Genomic DNA, 22,600 nt, shown 5'->3' with positions numbered 1-22,600 from the left:
CATTGGGAAAGAGGACCTAAGAGTGTTGATGAAATGTCCAAAAATGTTCCAAATCCAAGACGGTTTGTTGGTAAGGAAATCCCAAGCTGGCCATGATCAGTGGGTGGTTCCTACCTCATTCCGAAGCCTGATGTTAAGTCACGCCCATGATGCGGCCACCGCCGGTCATAGGGGGTTTCACACAACACTGGAAATCTTAAGAGAGGTTGCATACTGGCCACACATGGGGCAGGACCTCGACCAATACTTGAAGGGGTGTCTTGTGTGTGCACAATTTCAGCCATCATCCCTCACACACCGTGCGCCTCTCCAAAAGAGGGGGATGACACTGCCATGGTCAGATTTGCAAATCGACTTTGTAGGCCCTGTGATTCGCTCGTCTAGAGGAAACAAGTACATGTTGACCGTTACATGCTTGTTTACCAAGTGGGTGGAATGTCTCCCAGCCCCAAACTGCAAGGCAGAAACAGCAGCTGCCCTGATGATTAACCACAACTTTTCCCGTTTTGGTCTACCTCAAAGGATTGAGTCAGACATGGGTAGCCACTTCAGCAGTGAAGTAATGACAAAGATGTGGGAGATACTGGGGGTCAAAAGAAAGCTACATATTGCTTACCGGCCAGCTTCTTCTGGAGCAGTGGAGAGATATAACCGAACCATTGTGAGCATCTTAAAAAAGTTTGTGGCAGATTCTGGGCCAAGTTGGGATATCCGATTACCTCTGGTCCTAATGGCCATCAGATCTACCCCTTCATCTGCAACCAAAATGTCACCATTTGAGTTGTTGACTGGACGCAAGATGGTGCTTCCCCAGCATTTACTCTATAGAACCCAAGAGCAAATGTTGATAAATGCCTCCACAACTCATGAGTATGTGGAGAATTTAAGGAAACACCTTCAGCATGCTTTTGCCTATGCTCAGCGGAACCTAGAAAGATCAGCCGAGAGCATGAAGACCCACTATGATTTAAAAACTACCCGAAAGGAATATAAGGTGGGTGATCGGGTCTATCTATACAATTTCCAAAGAAACCAGGCCAAACAGAGAAAATTTTTGCCTACATGGAAGGGACCGTTTGAAATTAGACAAGATCTCCCCTGTGGCCTACAAGATCTGCATCCCCAAAGGCGGTTTGGCAGAGGGGGGAAGACAAGTGGGTACATATAAATCAGCTAAAGTGTTGCCATCCCAGGCACACTCTGCAGCAACTGGAGGAGTCCTCTGCAATACAAGAGGGGACCGCTCCAGATTAATTCAGTTCCAACCCTAAAATATCCCATATATAGTCTCTAAAATATTATACTCTTGTAAGCCACTGTCTTTGAATGATAACTTGTATCTCAAAAGTAAAATGTTAGGTATTTTAAAGTATAAAATGTATATGTCTGCCACACCATTAATAGTGGTGGAAAAATGTCTACGAATAGGTATTGCCGCTTTTCCTTTGTCGTCCTAGGAGAAAGAAAACCTGGAGACTGACCAAGGACGACGACTGGGGACCGGGAGCCGAGACCCGAGGGGCCCAGGGTACCACCCAATCCTCCCATCAGGACCGGCAAGGAGAACTGATTGATCGACTGGAGGGAGGAAAAGATGCTGAACTGTGCCACCTACAGGATTGGAAGAAGATAATGGGGACATACCAGCGCAAGGTCTCAAAACCTCCTTTGCACCCGACTTCCCCTCGACTTGAATCAAAGCGCAGTCGGGCGGGGGGATTTGTCATGGGTTTTGACCCATGTTGAATCAATAGACTGTGTAGATGTGGGGTTGAGCTGTCGCCGCCCATTATTCTATCCCAGAACAAACTAAATCAATAGACTGGGTGGATGTGGGGATGAGCTATCGCCGCCCACATTCACGCCAGAATAGGAGAACTGCGCAGTTGGCACGAGACCACTCCAAAGATACAACCTTCTTGTGGGGAATTCATTTTCTTAATCCCAAAAATGGTTGCATTACCAGTACTCACCACTATCAGAAAGCCGGCGTTTTAAAACCACCAGACGTTTGTGTAAAACTGAACAAATGAAACAAAACCAGACCAAGGAAAGACTTGCTAAGAGGTGGATACAATGTAAAACTATATTCTGAAATTACTTGAAGGAAGTAATTATTTAATGTATATGTAAAAATTGTCAGTTTGATTTGAATGTAGAAAACTGGGAACAAAAAGTGACATTTAGCTGAAACCTGGCTTAATGAAACTGAATTCTGCCTGACAACTACCCCCGACAGGAGTTGATACTGGATCAACAGCTGTATTCCCAGGCCTGGCTGCCAGGCCTGGCTGCCAGGCCTGGCTGCATCCTGAGGTCACATGGCCCTGTTGATTAGATTAGGGGTGGAGCAGCTGGGGACTACAGGGAGTTGAACAAAGGCCTGTCCTGGACTCAGGCAAATGTTATATTGGGGGGCCATAAAGTGGCTTCCTCTTAGGGGAAACTGGGAGGGGCAGTGCCTCTGCTAGCAGCTGAGCTTGGGGGAAGTGGATAAACCAGTTATTTCACCCTGTGATGTGGGAAGCCACACCCCTTTTTGACCAGGGCATAATTTTAAAAAGATAGATAACTCAAAGCGCGGACTTGTCAGAATTATATAAGTAATATCATTATTTTTGTGATTTTTCTGTGAACATTTTGAGATGCGTTAGGACCCTGTGGTGTATTCTGGGGGGTTGCTAGCGGAAAATAGGGTCTCACTCCAAATGTCTGCATGTTAAAAATCTGCCACTCTACCTTACCTCCAAATAACAGAGTGCCATAATATTAGCATGTCCACACTTAGATAGAATTGTGAATGTTAGCATGTCCGCACTTAGATAGAATTGTGAATATTAGCATGTCCGCATCTAGATAGAATTGTGAATATTAGCATGTCCGCATCTAGATAGAATTGTGAACATTAGCCTGCGTCGCGTCTGGGCATAATTGCGAATATTAGCATGTTCACACTTAGATAGAATTATGAATATTAGCATGTCCACACTTGGATAGAATTGTGAATATTAGCATGTCCACACTTAGATAGAATTGTGAAGATTAGCCTGCATCGCATCTAGATAGAATTGTGAATATTAGCATGTCCACACTTAGATAGAATTATGAACATTAGCCTGCGTCGCGTCTGGGCGTAATTGCGAATATTAGCATGTCCACACTTAGATAGAATTATGAAAATTAGCACATCCAGAATTATGAATATTAGCATGTCCACACTTAGATAGAATTGTGAATATTAGCATGTCCGCACTTAGATAGAATTGTGAACATTAGCCTGCGTCGCATCTAGATAGAATTGTGAATATTAGCCTGCGTCGCATCTGGACAGAATCGTGAATGTTAGCATGTCCGTTCTTAGATAGAACCGGTAAATATTGGCATGTGCACACTTGGATATGATTGTGAATATTAGCATGTCCACACTTAGATAGAATTGTGAACATTAGCCTGCACCGCATCTAGATGGAACTGTGAATATTGGCATGTCCACACTTGGATGGAATTGTGAACATTAGTCTGCGTCACATCTAGACAGGATCTTGACTGAAGGATATCATGCCTGCACCTAGATGAAACTTGAATGTTAGCATGTGCCACACGCAGAACTGTGAACACCAGCCTGCACCGCATCTAGGGCTGTGAATGTTAGGATGCCCACACCTAGATAGAACTCTGAACATTGGCCTGCGCTGCATCTAGATAGGATTGTGAAGGCCAACAAGTGCCACACTTAGACAATACTGTGAATGTTAGCATGCAAAAGGTCAGGTAACCCATTAACCAATATAACCTCAAACTCTGCATACTTATCTCACTCAAAAACTCACACAACCATCTCTCGCACCACAAGCCGCACGCACTTCACAACACTGCAACAACACATAAGCCGGAGCAACAGCACACGCGGACTGACACTGATCCAATACCCGCACCAAAGTTCAGCACCAGGTGTCTACCGAGTTGAAGCTGCCAACAGAACACCACTTCTCTCACTATCCTACTCCTTCACCTTACTAACCCACCCCCCCCTTATCGTTTGCAGATCCGCCAGAGCGCCTGGGGAACAATTCCGTTGGTGACGGTGCGCGGTACCAATACTTTTAACATTTAACATTTAACTTCATCAATTAATGTCCATACTCCTTGCGCACATGTGTGTAAATTTGGGTAAAGTCCGATATTGTAAAACCAGTTAAAAAGCGCAAAATGTTGTCATTTTTGAATGCAAGCCCCCAGGAAGATCAGAGGCGGACAAATTGTATATCTGGGAAGGATGTATTTGAATCAAATATAGATTTGTGGGCAAACTGACCAGGGGAGGATCCTCTGACCCATAAAACCTACAGCATCACTCTGACTCACATTTCCTTCCCCCAATCATGGGAGAGGGGAGAATTGGGCAAATGACAAGTAGAGAGGGGCAGGCTTAGCTAGGCCCAGGCACACACCCATTTTCAAAACACATAAAAAGAGACTGCTGGGACAGGTAGAGACATTCAAATCCAGTTGCTGCGGAGCGTTTTGCCGGACCACACAACATCCAGAAGATACCAGTTCCAGACTGACTCCAGCTACATACTTCAGAACCTAGAACTTATACTTTAGAACCTAAATCAGAGGCCTAAAACCACAAGTTGAGTTCTCTGCAGCAGGCCTCAAATCACTGCAAGCTACTCACAGCCGGGCGAGCTGCTTGAATCCCTTGCCAAGAACTTTTGCCAGGACCAGTGCAGAGATCCAGGAGCCGTGCAGAGACCGCTGTATCCGGACAGACCAGACCAGAGATCCAGAGTGACCCAGACCGCTGTGAGCAGAACCAGAGAGCTGACCCAGATCACTGTGAAGTGCCGAGACCAGAACCGGAGTCCAGTCCAAAACCTGACCAGATCCGTGGCGAGGCCTATTTCAAATTTATATTGTGAGTACCTAGCAGAACTGTGCAGAACTAATCTCTTAGTTAAAATAATCTAATCCAAACTATTTTAACCTAAGTAGAACAGCCTCCTAGAAATCGTGTCATATGTCATTTGTAAAGCTGCACAACTGTCACCTGTCAATTCTGAAGCTGCAAGCTGTCACCTGTCATTTTGAGTTTACTTTAAATCCGAAAAACTACCTTTATTTAATCGTCCGTATCTCTGGAACCGTTTGGGATAGGAACGAAATTAGAATCTCAGCTTTCCAACGAACCTAGAACCGACTTGCTACTCCTTATACTTTTGCCGTAATCACGATTCACGCACTCGCGAATTTTACCGCGATTTGCGATTTGGTTAAAAATCCAGCCACGTGTAACCATCAGCAGTCATTTCTTTCCTTGCTAAAAATTCGTTTGCCTCTTAATCACCATCTCTGAATCATTGCTAAAGTGAGCCTGAACTCATCCCAAGTATCTCTCACTCAGCCTGAACCTCCTAAAGGGAATTAAAAGCATTTTCAGCATATTTCTCACTTCATTGCCACCACATTCAAAGCACTTGGGCCTGTGTTTAAAACTCATACCGGTTTTCTCTGAGCTTGCTGGGGGGGAACTGAATTTCATATTGTATTTGATTGCATTCCTGAGAACTGTGTGCTCCTCTTTCCATCTACTTCCATGTCTTACATTGCATAGGGGAGGGGGGTGAATTGCCAGAGAAACTGTGATATTATCTTTTGCTAAAATCATCTCAAGTATTTCTGTACTGCATTTTATTCCTCATTGCACCTACCTCAGTTGGTGGTAGATCTCTTTCTTCGGCTGGGGCCTCCCTCTGGAACAGCCTCCCTGATACTCGAGGAGAACCATTTCCGGAAGCACCTTGAGACCTTCCTCTTTGCTTCTGCTTTCTCTCCTCGTCTCCCCTGCTGTTCTCCTGGCTGAAACTAAAACTGCACTGGTCACCTGGCTACCCTCTGATCTCGGCCCAAGGTCCCTTCCCCCACCAGTTGCATACCTGCACTGCCTCCCACCCCCCCCACGCACTTGGGGACTGTTTTCTGTATCCCTACAGTCCCCTACCAGCACTTGACACCGAATGTCTGCGCTTACCCTTGCACTTGCCACCAGCTGGCCGTAATAATAACTTATTGCTTTATTTATTCTATTTATTTTTACTGTCAATCCCATGTACTGCACTGCCCCCCCCTGCACGTTTACGTTCTCAATGTCACCTGGCCTAGTAAAATCATTTTCTCCGTCTTCCCTCTGCCCCCTCCCCCTCTCTTTCCTCGGCGCGCCTTGAAAAACTTGTGTATAAGCGCGTTATAAATAACGTATCATGCAGGGCCAGGTGGGCAAGTCACAGTGCACATGCGCAGTCATTAACCCGAGACATGATCTCGGGTCATGATCTGTCAATGTCCAGGCTGGGTAGAGGTCAGCGGATGTGCAAGGCTGGATATTCAGTTTAAGGCAGTGGTCTACAAACTGGGGTTCTGGCCCCCCGAGGAGGCCCAAAGGATGCCCAAGGGGAGTGTGAGGCTCTTCAAAAAGGGGTTACAATGACTGCTTATAATAGAAATTATAGGAGATGGAGGCCCCAGCAACAATACTTTTACTCAAGGGGGGGAATGGGGGTTCAGCATATAAAAGTTTTAATACCAATGGTTTAGGGTGGAAACGAGGGGGTGGAGAGTTGGCCACAGTCATTGAAAGTGATAATGTTGCAGAGGCTCCAAGGATATTGGTAAGTGGAGGGGGCATTATGACATAGTTTAGAACACACAATGTCTGTGGTAGGATGCCCAGTGTGGAGTTGAATGCGGAGCATTGGTGGAGAGTGGCAGGAGTCAAGACGGAAACGCGGTAGTGGAGTAGACCCAATAGTCTAGACAGTGATGGGTAGAGGATTAGTGGAGTAGATCCAATAGTCTAGACAGTGCTGGGTAGAGGATAAGTGGAGTAGACCCAATAGTCTAGACAGTCATGGGTAGAGGATTAGTGGAGTAGACCCAATAGTCTAGACACTGATGGGTAGAGGATTAGCGGAGTAGACCCAATAGTCTAGACAGTGATGGGTAGAGGATTAGCGGGAGCAAAGGAGGGCATTTGGGTGGAAGACTTGGAAAGGTTGTGTTAATAGCAAGCATTGTAGGATCATGGAAGCAGAATGACTGTGAATATGGGGTTAGAAGTGTTGGAGGCGGGGGGGGCTGGAGAAGTTGTAGGACCGAGAAGGAAAGGTTGGTAGTGACATGGTGCTGGTTGGGGTAAAGCAGGGCGGGAAAACGTGATCAACTGTAAAGATTGTGGCAGTGGCTGAAGGGGAGTGAGGAGTTTAGGAAAGTAAAGGATGTGTTGGTTACCATTTGATGAAGGGGAATGCGGGGGCGAGTATCCTGCGTGTTTCCCAGGCATGTCAACGTATACATTGTCCTGCTTATCTTTGGATAGTGGGTGGTCGCTTATGGGAACCAAGTACAAGGTACGGTGCTCACTCTCAGACTCGTCTCATTGTGGGGTGTGTGGGAAAAGTAATGTGTATACTGTACCTTTAAAGATAAACTCTGCCTCCTTGCAGTTGTGGTGCAACCACTCTATGAAGCAGCGCTCCTTCAGCGACAGGTTGTGGTGGCCTTCATTGAAGTCCCACAGGAGTATATCCTGGAACTCCTCCACTTCTTTCCTCATCAAACTCATGCGCTTCAGAACGGGGTCGGTGGCCATCAGGAACAGGGGCTTGACCCAGTAGCCAGAGACCTCTTTTTCCACCGCCCACGTCCGGCGCAGGGATGCCCTCCTGTCACTTGACATTGGGTGTGTCTTCATGGCGAGCAGCAGCAGTGGTTTACCTGCGGGGGAGCGGCAAAAGTCCACTTTGTCCTCCAGGAGGGTGCATTTGTAGCTCTGCAGATGAGGGAACTCCATTTCGAACTGGGTGACGTTGAGTTGGTAGGTGAACAGGTCATCCTTCAGAGTGAAGGAGCGTCTTTGCGGCAGGGTATGCGGCGTTGGACTAATCGGTTCATGGTGGACATGCAGGCTGTTTACCATGAAGGCCCATAGAATTGAGACGGTTATGATAAGGAGTCCAAAACCGAGGAATTTCCTCCTCTGATGCTTCATGATCTGGGTTTTTTATTTATCTGAAAAAAGAAAAGGAGAAAAAGTAAGCTTTTCTGGTACATAGTCCAATGACATTTGTTTTTATCAACAAAAAAATCTGGTACCTAGTGGCTGGTGAAATTGGCACATGTTAGCATGCTAAGCACTCATGAACGGTGCTACCCACCTTACCTATTATGCATAGTACTGCAAAAAGCAGTGAAGTGTCAATGTGGACTAACACCCTTGGTTAGAAAGGATACCTAAAAAAGGACACAGCTAATTCACAATCCACAGCAACGTCATCATGGCAACGACAAAAACCCAGAATGGACGGCGAAGCGTGCGCAACATGGTTCTGGTAGGCAGCTACTGGAGAATAGAACTCATCGGAATACCGCAGATCTACCTCAGATGGAGGAAGGAGCCGCTCTCGCCCAGGTCCATTCTGTGTGGGGTTGCACAGGCAGCGTTCAGTTTATTTACTTTCCAATGATGTCTTGTTAAAGGTGTTGAACCCAAGGCGATTAAGCCATCATCACAAAATACACATTCCCGATATGTTATGCAAACATTGAAGATTAGCCAGGCTTGCAGCACAGGGAGTCTTGAGTCTATTAAAGACACCGAGGAGAGAATTATGCTTCAACTTCTTTAATCTGACTCTCCAGTAGTTTCCATTATAACACTTTGATCAAAGAACTACAAATCCCTATGTCCTGTACTTGTCTTATAGTGCCATAAACCACTTCCTTTCACCAGGACCCATAATGTCACTTCCTGTATAGGTGTCTTCCTCTTCTGCACTGCTCAGAGCTGTTCCCAACATAAACCAAATGTCTCTACAGCAACAGAGACCACTGCCAACCAAAACTCTTTCCCTAGCATTCCTCCGCGGACTAGCTCCCATTCCTGTGCCGCCCCTCCTGATGCGCATTTGCTCCAGCTAACCCTATTGGAGACGTCAATCATTCTTCGGATCATCCACTGTGAGCTGAGAAAGAAATCTCATATTGAGGAGGGTATACACAGCCGCACAAAGCAGTATATCAAATCCACAACATGAGCGTACCAATAAAATCTCTCCATATGCAAGGGTGGGAGTAATGCTTGCTTCTGAGTCTTCGAACAAAACTCTCTAAAAGAGTAGTCATTGGACCAGTCTGTCAGGGATGGCACTCTATTAAGAGTGGCAGAGGACACCCAGAAAGGGTTTGGGTGGTTGTGCCAAATAAAGTGGACAGATAAGAACACACACAGCGGAAAGGAAAGAGAACGAAGAGTAAGCAAGAGTAGCAAGGGAAAAGATACAGAATGAATACCCTCTTGGGGTGTATGCAGATATAGGAAAAGAGTATTCCACGAACTTTGGAAATACTCTAGCCTTCTGCACAGTTTGCTATAACAGAGGCCCACGCTGTTTGCTCATGACTTGGAACAGCAGCTCTGGGTGTCTGTAATGTAGAAACAGGACAAGGGAAGGGGCAGAGGTTGACTGATGGGAACCAACAGACAAGCTCTGTACAAAAGGGTCTACAAACAGTACAAGAGAAGATACTACAGACAAATCTAGGAAAGGAGGTGATAGCAAACTAGCAGAAGGAAATGAAAGGAAAGTCGTGTAACAGGATAGGATAGCAGAGGACAGTAAGGAACAAGGTTGAGAGCTCAGAGGAGCAGGAAAGCAATGAGTAAGCCCACAGGAGTAGGACTGTAAGGTAGAACGCCCAGAGGAAAAGGGCTTAGGGGTGCAGAGTAAAGCAGACTGCACGGCAAGGATCCCGTAAGTGCCGGGCAGTAAGGAGTGAACCCTGAGGGACAGGGCCGCTGAACGTAGAAGGTAGCAGAGGACTGTAGAGGCTGCTAGGCCGAGAACCCAGCGGAAAAGGTAGGTAGTAGGCAGCGGAGCGTGATAAGCTGCAAAGTAGGAAGGCCCAGAGGACAAGGGCTGTAGGTAGTCAGAGTGAGGTAGGCTGCAGAGCAGGGAGCCCCAGAGGACAAGGGCTAAGGCAGCCGGAGTGAGGCAGGCTGCATAGCAGGGGGCCCAGAAGACAAGGGCTGAAGGCAGCCGGAGTGAGGCAGGCTGCAGGGAAGGGAGCCCAGAGGACAAGGGCTGAGGCTGGAAAGCAGCAGAGCGTGATCAGCTGCAATGTAGAGGGCCCACAGGGCAAGGGCGGAGGCTGGAAGGCAGCAGAGCGTGATCGGCTGCAATGTGGAGAGCCCAGCAGGGCAAGGGCGGAGGCTGGAAGGCAGCAGAGCGTGATCGGCTGCAATGTGGAGAGCCCGGCAGGGCAAGGGCAGAGGCTGGAAGGCAGCAGAGCGTGATCGGCTGCAATGTGGAGAGCCCGGCAGGGCAAGGGCGGAGGCTGGATGGCAGCAGAGCGTGATCGGCTGCAATGTGGAGAGCCCGGCAGGGCAAGGGCGGAGGCTGGAAGGCAGCAGAGCGTGATCAGCTGCAGTGTGGAGAGCCCAGAGGAGCAGGGCTGTGAGGCAGGGAGCCTGGAAGGCTATGGCTGAAGGCAGCAGGGTGGAGCAAGCAACAAGGCAGGGTCCAAGCAGGAGTGAAGGCAAGCAGCATACAAGATCCGTAGGAAGATGCAAAAGGTGGAGGAAGGACTCTCAGATGCAAGAGGCTCAGCCACTGCAGGCAGCAGCCTTTATACTGCCTAGCCCAGCACAGAGGCAGGCTAATTGGTTGCACCTGGCTAAGCACACCTGCAGGCAATCGGCCACCTCCCTTTCTGTTCCTGGGCTGGTGGAAGCAGGGCAAGTCTCTAGGGCTTCTGGGGGGTGTAGTTCCTTTGATAACCAATAGGAACAGCCAGGAATCGATGCTTGTAGCCAGGTGCATTATGGTATGCGTAGTTTGTTGGAAATAATAATTAAGCAGCAAAGTCTCGCAAATGGGAAATAAAGTTCCCAAAGTAAATATAGATGGATCCAAGAGTCTGTTGTAAATAAATGATAAACATAGTCCAAATTGAGCGTAAATGGATGCGCCCGTGGCGCAGGCATGACACAGTCACCTGCTCGCAAAATATTCTGCAGACTGGTTCCCGACGCAAACGGTTGGAAAGCTATTGGTCCTCTAACAGAATGTGCTCCAAACATGGCCAGGTCCACTCCCGCTTGTACCATGAGCTCTCTGACCCATCTGGCTATAGGTGCCAAGGTCACCGCTTTGAAAGGCTTCCTCCACGCTATATGAAGCTGGGTGACCCCCGCTGGCATTAACTCTGCCGTCCTATTCTCGTACTACTTAACACACGATGCCACACAGCTTAGGCGGATCTGGCAGATAGGAAATAACTCTAGAGTTGGTCTTTGTCCTCGTTAACACATTAAATGCTACCACGTCAGGGGAAAAAAGATTCGCGTCTACTTCCAGCGCCTTGATGTCTGAAACACTCCGACAGTATACCAAGCATAAGAGCTTGCCTGACAATTGCAGTGGGGATAACCATGTATTAGCTGTCAAGCTAAGGAATAAGACCAGGACAATGTTGATGTCTGTGATCAATCCTGCAGAGTCATCACAAAATTCCAGCCTAAGGTCTCCTCCCATGTGGCCAGGGAAAGGCAGACGCTACCACATCCTAACACTCGGGGTGATATAAGGAGGGAGGCAGACCAAGAGACCAGCAGGAGGAAGAGGCGCATTAGGGAAGAGAATATTTGAGAAGGTGAGGTATTGATTCAGTGAGTGCAAGAGTACTGCAGTGTGAAAGTGAATGTTAGCATGACAAATGTGTGGGTAAATGTAGTGTAACGAGTGACTGTAAATTGCACCTTAAAGGCTGGCCTGGTGGACACACGGGTGATTGCGCAGGACCTGAAGGAGTCTTTGGTCTCCCACATTGACACAGCCAGTAGAGGGTTGTGCCGAGGGATTGAAATGAGACGGACGATGTGGATGCATGCCACTAGGTTTTCGCACAAGAACGGATCCTGGATTTTCCCTTCGAGGGCGCAGACCTTTTTCATTCTTCCACCAATGACGAGTTGACAAAGAAGAAGACCTCCACACAAACCACCAAGTCCTTGGCCATCCTGACTAAGCCAGGGCAGAAGTCTCAGGACAGAACTGACTTCAAACCCTGTGCTTTCATCGACTTGATATGATATTTTATTTATATTGCACCAGTACACAAGTGTTTCAGAGCGCGACCAGGCAAGGGAGGGGAAAACAGGATGACAAAAACAATGATCTTGCTAGGCCCAGTGATATTGAGAACGCTCAAGTGAGGGGAGTGGGAAGGGGGGAAGTGCAAAGTGCAGGGGAGGAGTGGAAAGTGCTAAACATGTGATAAGAAAAAACAACAGGTAGTGCTGCCAAATGGTGGTAAGTGTGAGAATAAGGCCAGACAACAGGTGTCTAATAAGTGCAGAAACAGGACTGTAGGGTTGCAGATACAGACCCAAGTGCAAGGGTTGCCAAGAGGCAGTGAGGGTATGCGGCTGGGTGGGCAGGGATCTTGGCCTGAAATCAGAGGGTAGCCAGGTGCCGGGAGCCAAAGTAGACAGATCAGCAGGGGAGAGGAAGAGCAAAGGCAGATGAAGGTCTTGAGGTGCAACTGGGGGGGGGGGGGGATGGTTCTTCCCAAGTTTCACAGAGGCAGGGAGGCTGTTCCAGAGGGAGACCCGAGCCGAAGAGAGATCTATCCCCAACTCATTGCATGAAGAAGCAGCTGACCCTGAGGGAGTTGGAGGAGGTGGTGCAAAGAGCTTGATTAGGAAGGTATTTTCAGAGGGAGAGTTGAAGGTATTGCGGTCCCATGGCCCAGACGGCCTTGTGAACAAAGAATCCTTGCAGCTACAGGGATCCAATGAAGAGATGTCAGAGCTGGAGAGATACGATCCCTGGGCTTGAGGCCAAGGACAAGTCTTGCAGTCCTGTTCTCGATGAGTTGCAGAGGGCGAGGGTAGTTGCAGGCAGATTTAGAAAGAGGCTATTGCAATAGTCCAGCCCAGAAAGAACCAAAGCTCTAGAGACAGTGGGCTTTTCGGGGAAGGAGATGAAAGGAAGAATACCTCTGAGGAGGTAGAGTTGGTAGTTTACTTGTCAAAGACGTCAGAGATGTGTGGAGAAAAGTAGAGCATGGAGTCGAAGATGACCCGAAGGTTCTAAGCCTCACAGGTGGGAGCAGGGAGAGGACCAATGGTGGCCAGTCAGAGAGTGATAGGCAAGGGAGGTTTAGGTGTGCCGATGAGTCTTACTGGCATTAAGGCAGAGGTCGTTGGCTGCACACCACTCCTGGATAGCAGGCAGACAGTCGAGAAGAGGTGGCAGAGGGGAACCTGAAAAAGAGCAGAGTCGTCTTCATAACACTGAAAGTTAGAGCAGAGAGCAGCAATGCAGTGGGCGAGAGGTTCCAGGTATTGGTTGAACAACAAGAGGAAAAGATTAGACCCCTGGGGAACACCACAGGTAGACAGAGAGATAGAGGAGAGGAAGGACCGAAGTTGGACCTGGTAGGATTGCTCCAAGAGGAAAGAAGTCAGCTGGCCAGGGCCTGATCAGTGATACCTAGGTTATCACTGAGCCAGTTGAGCAGGATGGCATGGTTGACCATGTCAAAGGCAGAAGAGATATCAAGGCAGAGGAGGACAGAGGGGAGATTAGCATCAAGGTTAGAGAGAAGGTATTCACAATGTTCAGGAGAGCAGTTTCCGTGCTTCTGGCTGCTCTGAAGCCAGACTGGTGGTCATGGAGACAACCAGCAGATTCAGTGTGAAGATTAAACTGGGAGATGGCCAGCTTTTCCAGGAGTTTGCCCAGAAAAAGAGTGATAGAGATTGGGCGATAGTTAGCTGGAAGGGAGGGTTGGCTGTGGGTTTCTTGATAAGAGGATGCACAAGAGCGTGCTTCTGGGGGGAAGGGAATATTCCAGTGGCGAAAGAGTGGTTGCAGAAGTCGGCCAGGGCAGGAGCAAGGTTGTTAATATGGTCTTTGATTGTTTTGGAAGAACAGGAAAGATACGGTTTTGACAAGTCTTTCATAGATCGGACGTGTCTAGAAACCTTGTCAGGGGTGAAGAGAGGAAAGGCAGACAAGGGAGGGGGTGTGGCCAAGGGGGGCAGGAGGAAGAGCAGAGAGTGCGTAGATAAGCAGGAGAGGGCGAGAGGGTGGACAGGATGTCTTGGGTTTTAGAGATGAACTGAGAAGCTAGGGCTGTACAGAGAGCCTGGGAGTGGACAGGAGAGATAGAAACTGCGGCAGAACTGGCCAGCTCCTTGCAGATTTTAAAGATTTTATCTGAGTTTTTTGATGACGCAGAGACGCTGGCTTGGATGCGAGCTCTCCTCTTAGTGAGGAAAGAGAGCCGGGATTGTCTTTGGAGCAGGCGGCAGGGGCCAGTTTGTCAGAGGATGTACAAGAAGCACACCATTTCCTCTCAGCCACTCTGCACTTGCTTTTAGGGTGACGAGGTCTGAATAGTACCAGGAGTGGCCCTTGGCTTTAGGCTTCATGCGGATCCTCATGACAGGGGCAAGCATATCAAGAGTGTCTGAGATAGGGGAGTGGAGCATGGAAAGGGCTGTGTCAGGGTGTGAGTCGGCCAGAGGTGCTGGAGGGGGAGAGAAAGAGGCGGCCAAAGACTCCTCTGACACATGCTTCATGGGTCGAATTACCAAGAAGGTGGGTGGCATTTGTGGGGGTTGGTTTGGCCTGCAGGTAGAGAGAGATGAGGAGAAAGTGGTCACTCCAGCAGAGAGGGTTAGAGAGGGGGAGGTCTGAGGAGATCACAACATCAAGAGTGTGCCCTGCAGAGTGAGTCGAGAGAGAGAGAGCGAGCGAGAGTCCCGTGGCAGGACAGGAAGCATCCAGGTGGATGTTGAAGTCTACACAGAGGCAAAGTTGAGTGGTCGAGGTCAGGAGGCAGGGAGTTAAGAGAGGTACGCCCACTCGGAGAAGGTGGTGATCTGACCAGGTGGGCGCTAGATAGTAGCCACTGTGAGAGAGTGGCCAGGCATTCAAAGGAGGAGTGGGTCTGCATGGGCATGATAGAGGCAGGAATCCACTCTGAGAAGATCAAGGCTACACCCACACCGGAACGGTTGGATCTGGGAGCAGAGAAGATCTTGTAGCCATCAGGGAAGAGTGTGTCAAAGCTTGCGACAGAGCTGATCGTGAACCATGTCTCGGTGAGACCATGGACATCAAGGTTGCGTTCTTCCAGCAGACGGCAGATGTCAGAGGACTGTTTGACAACTGATCGGGAGTTAAGAGTGGCAAGGTGGAGAAAGTTGCGATCCTTGAAAGACTTCCGCAGCTGGGTACAAATCAAAAGTGTAGAAGGAGCCCGAGGGTGGGCAGTGGAGGTAGGAGGAGAGGGCAGGGTATCCAAGAAGGAGAAAGAGGGTGCCAGAGACGTGGCAGAGGTGGGGAGGCAAGGGAGCCGACGAAGGGAGAGAAGGGAAAGTGGGAGAGTTAAGGAAATTGATAAGACACAGAAAGCGTCTATCAAAGAGGAGGAGGGTGGCCTGAGGGCTTTGGATCAAGACGGTGCCATTCAGGTAAAAGTTTATGATGACCTTAGAGGAGTCGAAGAAAGCCATGAGGGACTCCCAGCAAGTACCACCATTAATGGGAGAGTAAGAAGAGAGCACATAGACCATATGAGGAGTCCGTAGGTCTAGCGAAGGAACGACAAAGAGGATGTTGGTGAGGGTCTGTCTGGAGGAAGCGCTTGTGTAGGTATCAGCGATAGGGAGGCCTGGGTTGGAGGTCAGGATATCCTGTTTGAACGTCTTCCTACCAGACTTAGTAAGAAGGGTAGGATAGTCAATAGGAGAAACAGAGAGAACAAAAGATGATGCAGAGGAGGGGGGGAAGAGGAGAGAGGCGAGGGTGGGGAGTGAGAAAGGAACGGTAGGGAGAACACAGGGAGTGTGCACGAGACAAGAACAAGTGGAACAAAGATAACTAAACTGAATCAGATGGAGAGAGAGCACAAAAGAACACAGGGCAGTGTGTTGCCATTTTGAGGTATTTTTGAGACATGTCTAATTTAGGAAATGTACTTAACCAAAGTTGATTTAAACTGTTCCCTTTCTTAACTGTAATATCCTACTGCTAATGTATTCACAAATTAACCAATGTAAATATTTTCAAAGCTGAAACATTTTTCTTATTAGTTCATTGAAGCATAAATGCAGAAAATCACACACCTTTGTCCATTGAATTATTCGAGAGGTGTCTTAAAGCCATACTTTATTAAACCAAAATTATTTGACAGAAAATGGTAAAGTCAACAAATGTTACAATACTTTATAGAACCTGCAAAAGGAAATGTGGCTTCTGCAGTCTCCGGCTGCAGTAACATTTTCAGTAGTTTTGGCCATTATATGGCATTTCCGCACTACATATAAGCCAAAACTATTTATTGGCCTGGAGGACAGATGGATGGGCTGTAAGGGGTGGAGCGGACGGCACACAGCTTTTGGGTGTTATTTATCTATTCACCCACACATTGACTTCCCCATACCATGATAATCACTGTGGACATCCCATTCCCATCACTCCCTTCTCCATCAATCACAATCAGTTTGAGCTAGCTCCATCAAGCTGTAACAACAACCTGTGTGCTGAAAAGGGCTGTCCTCAGTCTTCTGAGGGTCAATGGTTGACTTGAAGCTGTAAATGTGCTGCCTTTACAACACAAATGCCTTCAGCCACTTGATTTATAAGTAATTTGAATGTGCTTGCATTGGTTCCTTGAACTGGACTCCTGTTAGAAACAAGCATTGTCAAATCCAACTGTGATGGTTCTTGTGAAGACATTAGATCAGCCTTCGCCAGGCACTGACATCTCAGGTACTCACACCTTTTTCTATCTGTATCCATCGTCTGGCCGAGTAGGGCCATTATGGCAGTGCCGGGCAAATATGTAACCAGTGTCAAAAAGCTGTTGGCTGTGCTAAAGCTGGTTACACTTTCTTGTTTCTTATTTTCAAACTTCCTAGCAGGAGAACACAAATAGTTTATTTTCAATGGTCATCCAATTCTGATCTGTTTTTACCAATGAGCCAAAGCAGTCTGTTTTTTGTCCCAAGCTGGAGTGGGATTGTTGCAGGGAGAATTAAATTGCTGTTATTCTCATCCATGAAGGAATTAACTAAATTAAATGCTTTCCATGGAAGACGCAATAAAGGACTACACATAATAGGTTCTACATGTCTCCAGTGTGCCCTGCTACTAAAGACTGCAAGAACAATGGGAGTCATTAAGAAGACAGCTGATGCCAACTAAACCGGAGGGGGAATTCGTTCAGGCATCGGGTGAAATGCTCTGGGACTATTACAGCATCCCACTTGGCACAGCAACAAGGGGCTAGTCTGGACTGATGTGTGTAGGGTTGCTTTTATTATTTATAAAGCGCTCAAACCCTCAGGCATCGGAGCACTACAAATAATAGTAAACCAGTGTTACCCAGGCAGATGTTGTAGGAACAGGGGAGTTTTCAGTGCCTCATCAGATTTACCCAGCTTAGACTCGGATCTTAACGAGAATGGGAGCTAATTCCAGATTCTGGAACTATGAATGGAAATCCTTCTGCCACCAACATCGTTCCGAACATGCGCGTCAAGGGTATCGACAGTGCTTGACCATAATCTTATGACGAGCGCATTGCCAAATCCAATTTCCTGTATGAAGGAACTCTTCTCCATACTAGAAGAATGAGGGTCACCAATAGCTATACCCGATATCTCTACTAGGGATAAGTTTTGGTGTGCAGACATCCAACATGCAGTAGCAAATAAAAAACAGAAAAAAAAGAAGCGCTGAATCTACAGCATTCGCCTACAAATTCTCTGCCCAGTGATCCACCAATGACACACAATAATATATTCCACTTCACCAAAATGTCTACCCTGGAAGTAGGAAAAAAATCATCCTTTCACTGAAGCCTTCCAATTGCAAAGGTGACATCTGCCCAGCACAACTAATAAAAGATGCTGCCAGAGAACTATCTCCGTTCATCGCCAAATTGATTAATGCCTCCTTTGCTTCAGGTACCATCCAAGCTAACTTAAAACAGTCTTGAGTGCTCCCTCCCCTCAAGAAACAGACATTAGATCCTCTCATCCTTACTAACTACCGTCCCATCACCACAGTACCATTTTTACTAAAAATACTGGACAAAGCTGCCTATAACCAAATTCAAAAACACCTAGAACTGCACAAACTCTTAGGAGACAGACAATCCGGTTTCCACACACTACACGGAACGGAAACGGCCTAAATTGATTTAAAATCCCAACTTGACGATCTGAGAGGCTAAGGGAAGACAGTACTTCTGCTCCTACTTGATCTCTCTTCCGCATTTGATCTAGTGGACCATAAGGTCCTCTGTAGACACCTTGACTCTGCCGCTCACTTTTCCTGTGAGGCTATCAAATGGATTGAATCTTTCCTGAGCGAGAGAACCATGAGAGTATTCTCTCCATCAGCAGCTGCAGACCCTACTCCCATCATGTGCGGTGTTCTACAAGGTTCTTGTGTCTCTCCAACTCTATACAACATCTTCACCAACCCCCTATTTGATGATTTGGACAATCTGGGTATCATCTACACCAACTACGCAGATGATACACAGATTCTCCTCCCGCTTTCTGGGGATCACAGTAAGGACACAGAGTTGGTGAACAGGGTATATCTTATCATCCAGGCTTGGATGGCCACTCATGGCCTCTGCCTGAACGATGATAAGACGGAGTTGATAATCATGGCACACAGGCAAACATCATAAAACTAGGCCAGGAATTTTCTTCATTCAACTACGACAGGAATACCATCAAAGTCTCCAAGGATCTAAAAACCCTTGGTTTCTACACTGTCCTTTGATAAACAGATAAAATCCCTTACCTCCACCACAGCCTACACTTGCAAGCTGATAAGAGCTGACAAGACATTCCTTTCTAACGACAGCTGCTTGATCTTGGCTAGAGCCTTAATACTCTCTAGAATTGATTATTGTAATGCCCTGTATAGTGGTGCTAACAAAATCACCATCCAAAGGCTTCACACACTACAAAATAACGCCTTGAGAGTGTCACGCAGCGCGCGCCACTCACCTGTTCTGGAGGTTGGGGTCCTCAGCTGCGGCGGTCTCCCTCCTGGAGATTGTTTCCGCGTCGGCGCCTTTCTCTATGGCGTACCGCGGTCCGGGATCCCGGCTCCCTGGGCGCGGCCATCTTGAATGTGCTGCGCATGCGCAGAACGTCAGTATCCGACGTTTCGCGCATGCGCAGTGACAGCAGCTTGCGTTCCAGGCCTCGCTTTGGTCCCAGGCTATAAATAGCCTTTGCAGACCCGGAAACAACGCGTCTCAACGCGGTTTGTTCCGTGTATACGCTCCAGGAGCCTACTTTGCCTGAGTCTCTGTTCTGCTCCAGTCCTGTTCCTTTTTCCGTCTCGTGCTTAGCCCAGCGCTCCTTATCCTTTGCCTTGTTCCTTGTGCCCTGCCCTGCCTTGTTCCTTGCCCTTTTGGGTTCCAGTTTGGTACTTGGTCTTGGGGTTAGGTAGGTCCCTGCCTGGGTTCCTCTCTAGTCCTCACGATTCCTTGGTTGGGAAAGGGTCCGGTCCTGGGGTCTTCGTTCTCTTCCCCTACTCTTTCTTTCCTCCTTGAAGGGTCTGCCACCCCATTTCCTTTTCTACTGGTCTTGTGCCCTGCCGGTATCCGTGCCATTACTACCACCGAGGAATTACCGAAGATCTGTCCCTCGAACTGCTGGTACCGAAGTGGACTTCACCTGGCCTTCTCTGTCAGTGTTTACACTGTCCTGACGTCACGCAAATACAGAGAAGTGCTACCCGTGACGTTTGGAGCTGGTTCAGCTCAATCCTGTCCTTTATTGTCAGGAGGGTGTTGGGTCAGTTCCCCGCGTTGCTCTTTCATCTTTGCGAAGATTTATCGACAGACTGGCAGCCTCATCTCCTCGCTCCCCAGGAAGAAAAGTTAACCAGCGATCTTGTGACGCCTCTTATAACAGAGAGCAGCACTTGGCATAAACAAAAGAAATCATATCTCCTCCTTCAGACGCCAACATAAATGGCTGTCTACTGGCAACAAAATACAACTAAAGACGCTATGACTGACACACAAAGCGCTAAACAACGCTGCCCCTAGCTACCTTATAGAGAAACTTCATAGAAGAAACTCTCTCAGACCAACTAGATCTGGCAATGCGAATTGCCTGGCTATACCTAGATACAGACTCACCACAATTGGTGGTAATAGCTTCCCAGTGAAGGCTGCTAAACTATGGAACCTACTGCCACAAGACTTGAGAGCTGACCAACCTTACCTACACTTCAGAAAAAAATGCTATCAAACATTATCTCTACTAACCCCTAATCTCCCACCCTTTAGGATGTTTCCGCAGTTGGATCGACCTACTCCTACTCACCCGTTATTCTCACTTAATTCTGCGTCACTGCTTTTAAGTTCATGTGTAATCTAATCTATTTTTGAGATTCAGTGCTATACCTAGTGTAACACTTTGTAACTTGTATATTTGTACATTATATATTGTTGTAACTCTTTGTTGAGCTGAGCGTGGGAGAGCGGTCGCCGGTAGCCAAGAGGGAACTGCAGGCCAGGAAGCCCTGCCTGGCCCTAGCGGGCCTCTGTGAGTGATTTCTGTGCTATTTTAAAATAGAATTTTGCATTGCGCTCTGAGCGTGTTGTTGTGCCTGCTCTCCCCTCCCTGGTCCTCCTCTCCCTCCCGCCTCCCTGCACGCCCACCCCCCCCTCTGATTGGCTGTCTGGCTGCCTCCCTTCTGGGCTACTCGACGCCCGCTCCCCCTGCTCGCTTCTTTGTTGAGCTGAGCGTGGGAGAGCGGTCGCCGGTAGCCAAGAGGGAACTGCAGGCCAGGAAGCACTGCCTGGCCCTAACGGGCCTCTGTGAGTGATTTCTGTGCTATTTTAAAATAGAATTTTGCATTTGCGCTCCGAGCGCGTTGTTGTGCCTGCTCTCCCCTCCCCTCCCACTTCCTGGTCCTCCTCTCCCTCCCGCCTCCCTGCCCGCCCACCCCCCCCTCTGATTGGCTGTCTGGCTGCCTCCCTTCTGGGCTACTCGACGCCCGCTCCCCCTACTCGCTTCTTTGTTGAGCTGAGCGTGGGAGAGCGGTCGCCGGTAGCCAAGAGGGAACTGCAGGCCAGGAAGCCCTGCCTGGCCCTAGCGGGCCTCTGTGAGTGATTTCTGTGCTATTTTAAAATAGAATTTTGCATTTGCGCTCCAAGCGCATTGTTGTGCCTGCTCTCCCCTCCCCTCCCACTTCCTGGTCCTCCTCTCCCTCCCGCCTCCCTGCGCGCCCACCCCCCCCTCTGATTGGCTGTCTGGCTGCCTCCCTTCTGGGCTACTCGACGCCCGCTCCCCCTGCTCGCTTCTTTGTTGAGCTGAGCGTGGGAGCGCGGTCGCGGTTAGCCAAGAGGGAACTGCAGGCCAGGAAGCCCTGCCTGGCCCTAGCGGGCCTCTGTGAGTGATTTCTGTGCTATTTTAAAATAGAATTTTGCATTTGCGCTCCGAGCGCCTTGTTGTGCCTGCTCTCCCCTCCCCCTCCTACTTCCTGGTCCTCCTCTCCCTCCCGCCTCCCTGCCCGCCCACACCCCTCTCCCCTTCCTCTCCTCCCTCTTCCTATTACCACCCCGCTCCTGGGCAGCCCCCTGCCCGGCAGCCCCCTGCGGCTAAGGGCCCCAAGGCCAAGGGTGACTCCTGCAGTTGCGGCTCCCTGTGTGTCTGCAGGTGTCCGCAGGGGACGCAAGGCGCAAGTAAATTTTGCATTCTCCACCTTCTTCCTGCCCACCCCCACCCACACCTGGCCACGGCATTCGCACGGTGTCTTCACCTCACTGTGTTCCACAGTTGTGGTAACTAGGGGTTTTCTCTCCTCGCAGGATTCTCAAACTTAGGTGGCCTCTCCACTGTGTTCCTAAAACACAATACTGTTGTTGTTCTGAAATGTGGTAACCTGTCTTGCCGTTCCTTCCTGTCTGTGGGCTCTCGCATCATCTGTCTCTCCCCCCCCCCACTCCATGGTGCTCTCTATCTCGCCTATCTTCTCTAACTGCTTCTCTATTGACTATCCTGCTCTCCTCACTAAATCTGGTAGGAAAAAGTTTAAAAAGGACATCCTGGTCTCCAACCCAGGCCTCCCTATCGCTGACATCTACACTAGTGCCTGCTCTAAGGAAACTCTCACTGACATCCTCTTTTTCGTGCCTTCACCTGACCTATGGACCCTTCATATGGTCTCTGTGCTCTCTCCTTTTTCCTCTTCTCCCATTAATGGTGGCACCCGTTGGGATGTCCTCTTAGCCCCCTTCCGCTCCTCTAAGGCCATCATTAATGTCTACGCTAATGGGACCGTCTTGGTCCAAGGCCCTCAGGCCAACCTCCACCTCTTTGATTTTGATAGATGCTTCCCTCGCCTCATCAACTTCCTTTCCTCCCCTGCTGTCCCCCCCCTGTCTTCGGCTACCTTGCCTCTACCCTCCCTCCCTGCCTGCCCCCTCTCGCACTCCCTCTTCACCTCCTTCTACACCTCCGCAGGGCATACCTCTG

General features: G+C 48.7%; 1 protein-coding gene across 5 annotated transcripts in view; it reads right to left on the bottom strand.

Moving 5' to 3' along the window:
- LOC138563807 (beta-1,3-galactosyltransferase 5-like) overlaps positions 1-22,600 on the bottom strand; it is a 325,373-nt gene that overhangs the window by 50,024 nt on the left and 252,749 nt on the right. For all 5 annotated transcript variants that reach the window (XM_069642868.1, XM_069642865.1, XM_069642866.1 and 2 more), the window contains one exon: positions 7,477-8,070. In XM_069642868.1, the coding sequence (XP_069498969.1) occupies positions 7,477-8,050 (574 nt within the window). In that variant the 5' untranslated portion in view covers positions 8,051-8,070. The remainder of the gene's footprint in view (positions 1-7,476; positions 8,071-22,600) is intronic.

This window comes from Ambystoma mexicanum, chromosome 1p, assembly GCF_040938575.1.
Source record: "Ambystoma mexicanum isolate Mex_15411 chromosome 1p, UKY_AmexF1_1, whole genome shotgun sequence".
Taxonomy (NCBI): Eukaryota; Metazoa; Chordata; class Amphibia; order Caudata; family Ambystomatidae; genus Ambystoma; species Ambystoma mexicanum.
The sequence above is the reverse complement of the archived record's forward strand: the minus strand, read 5'-3'. Positions and strand labels throughout refer to the sequence as shown.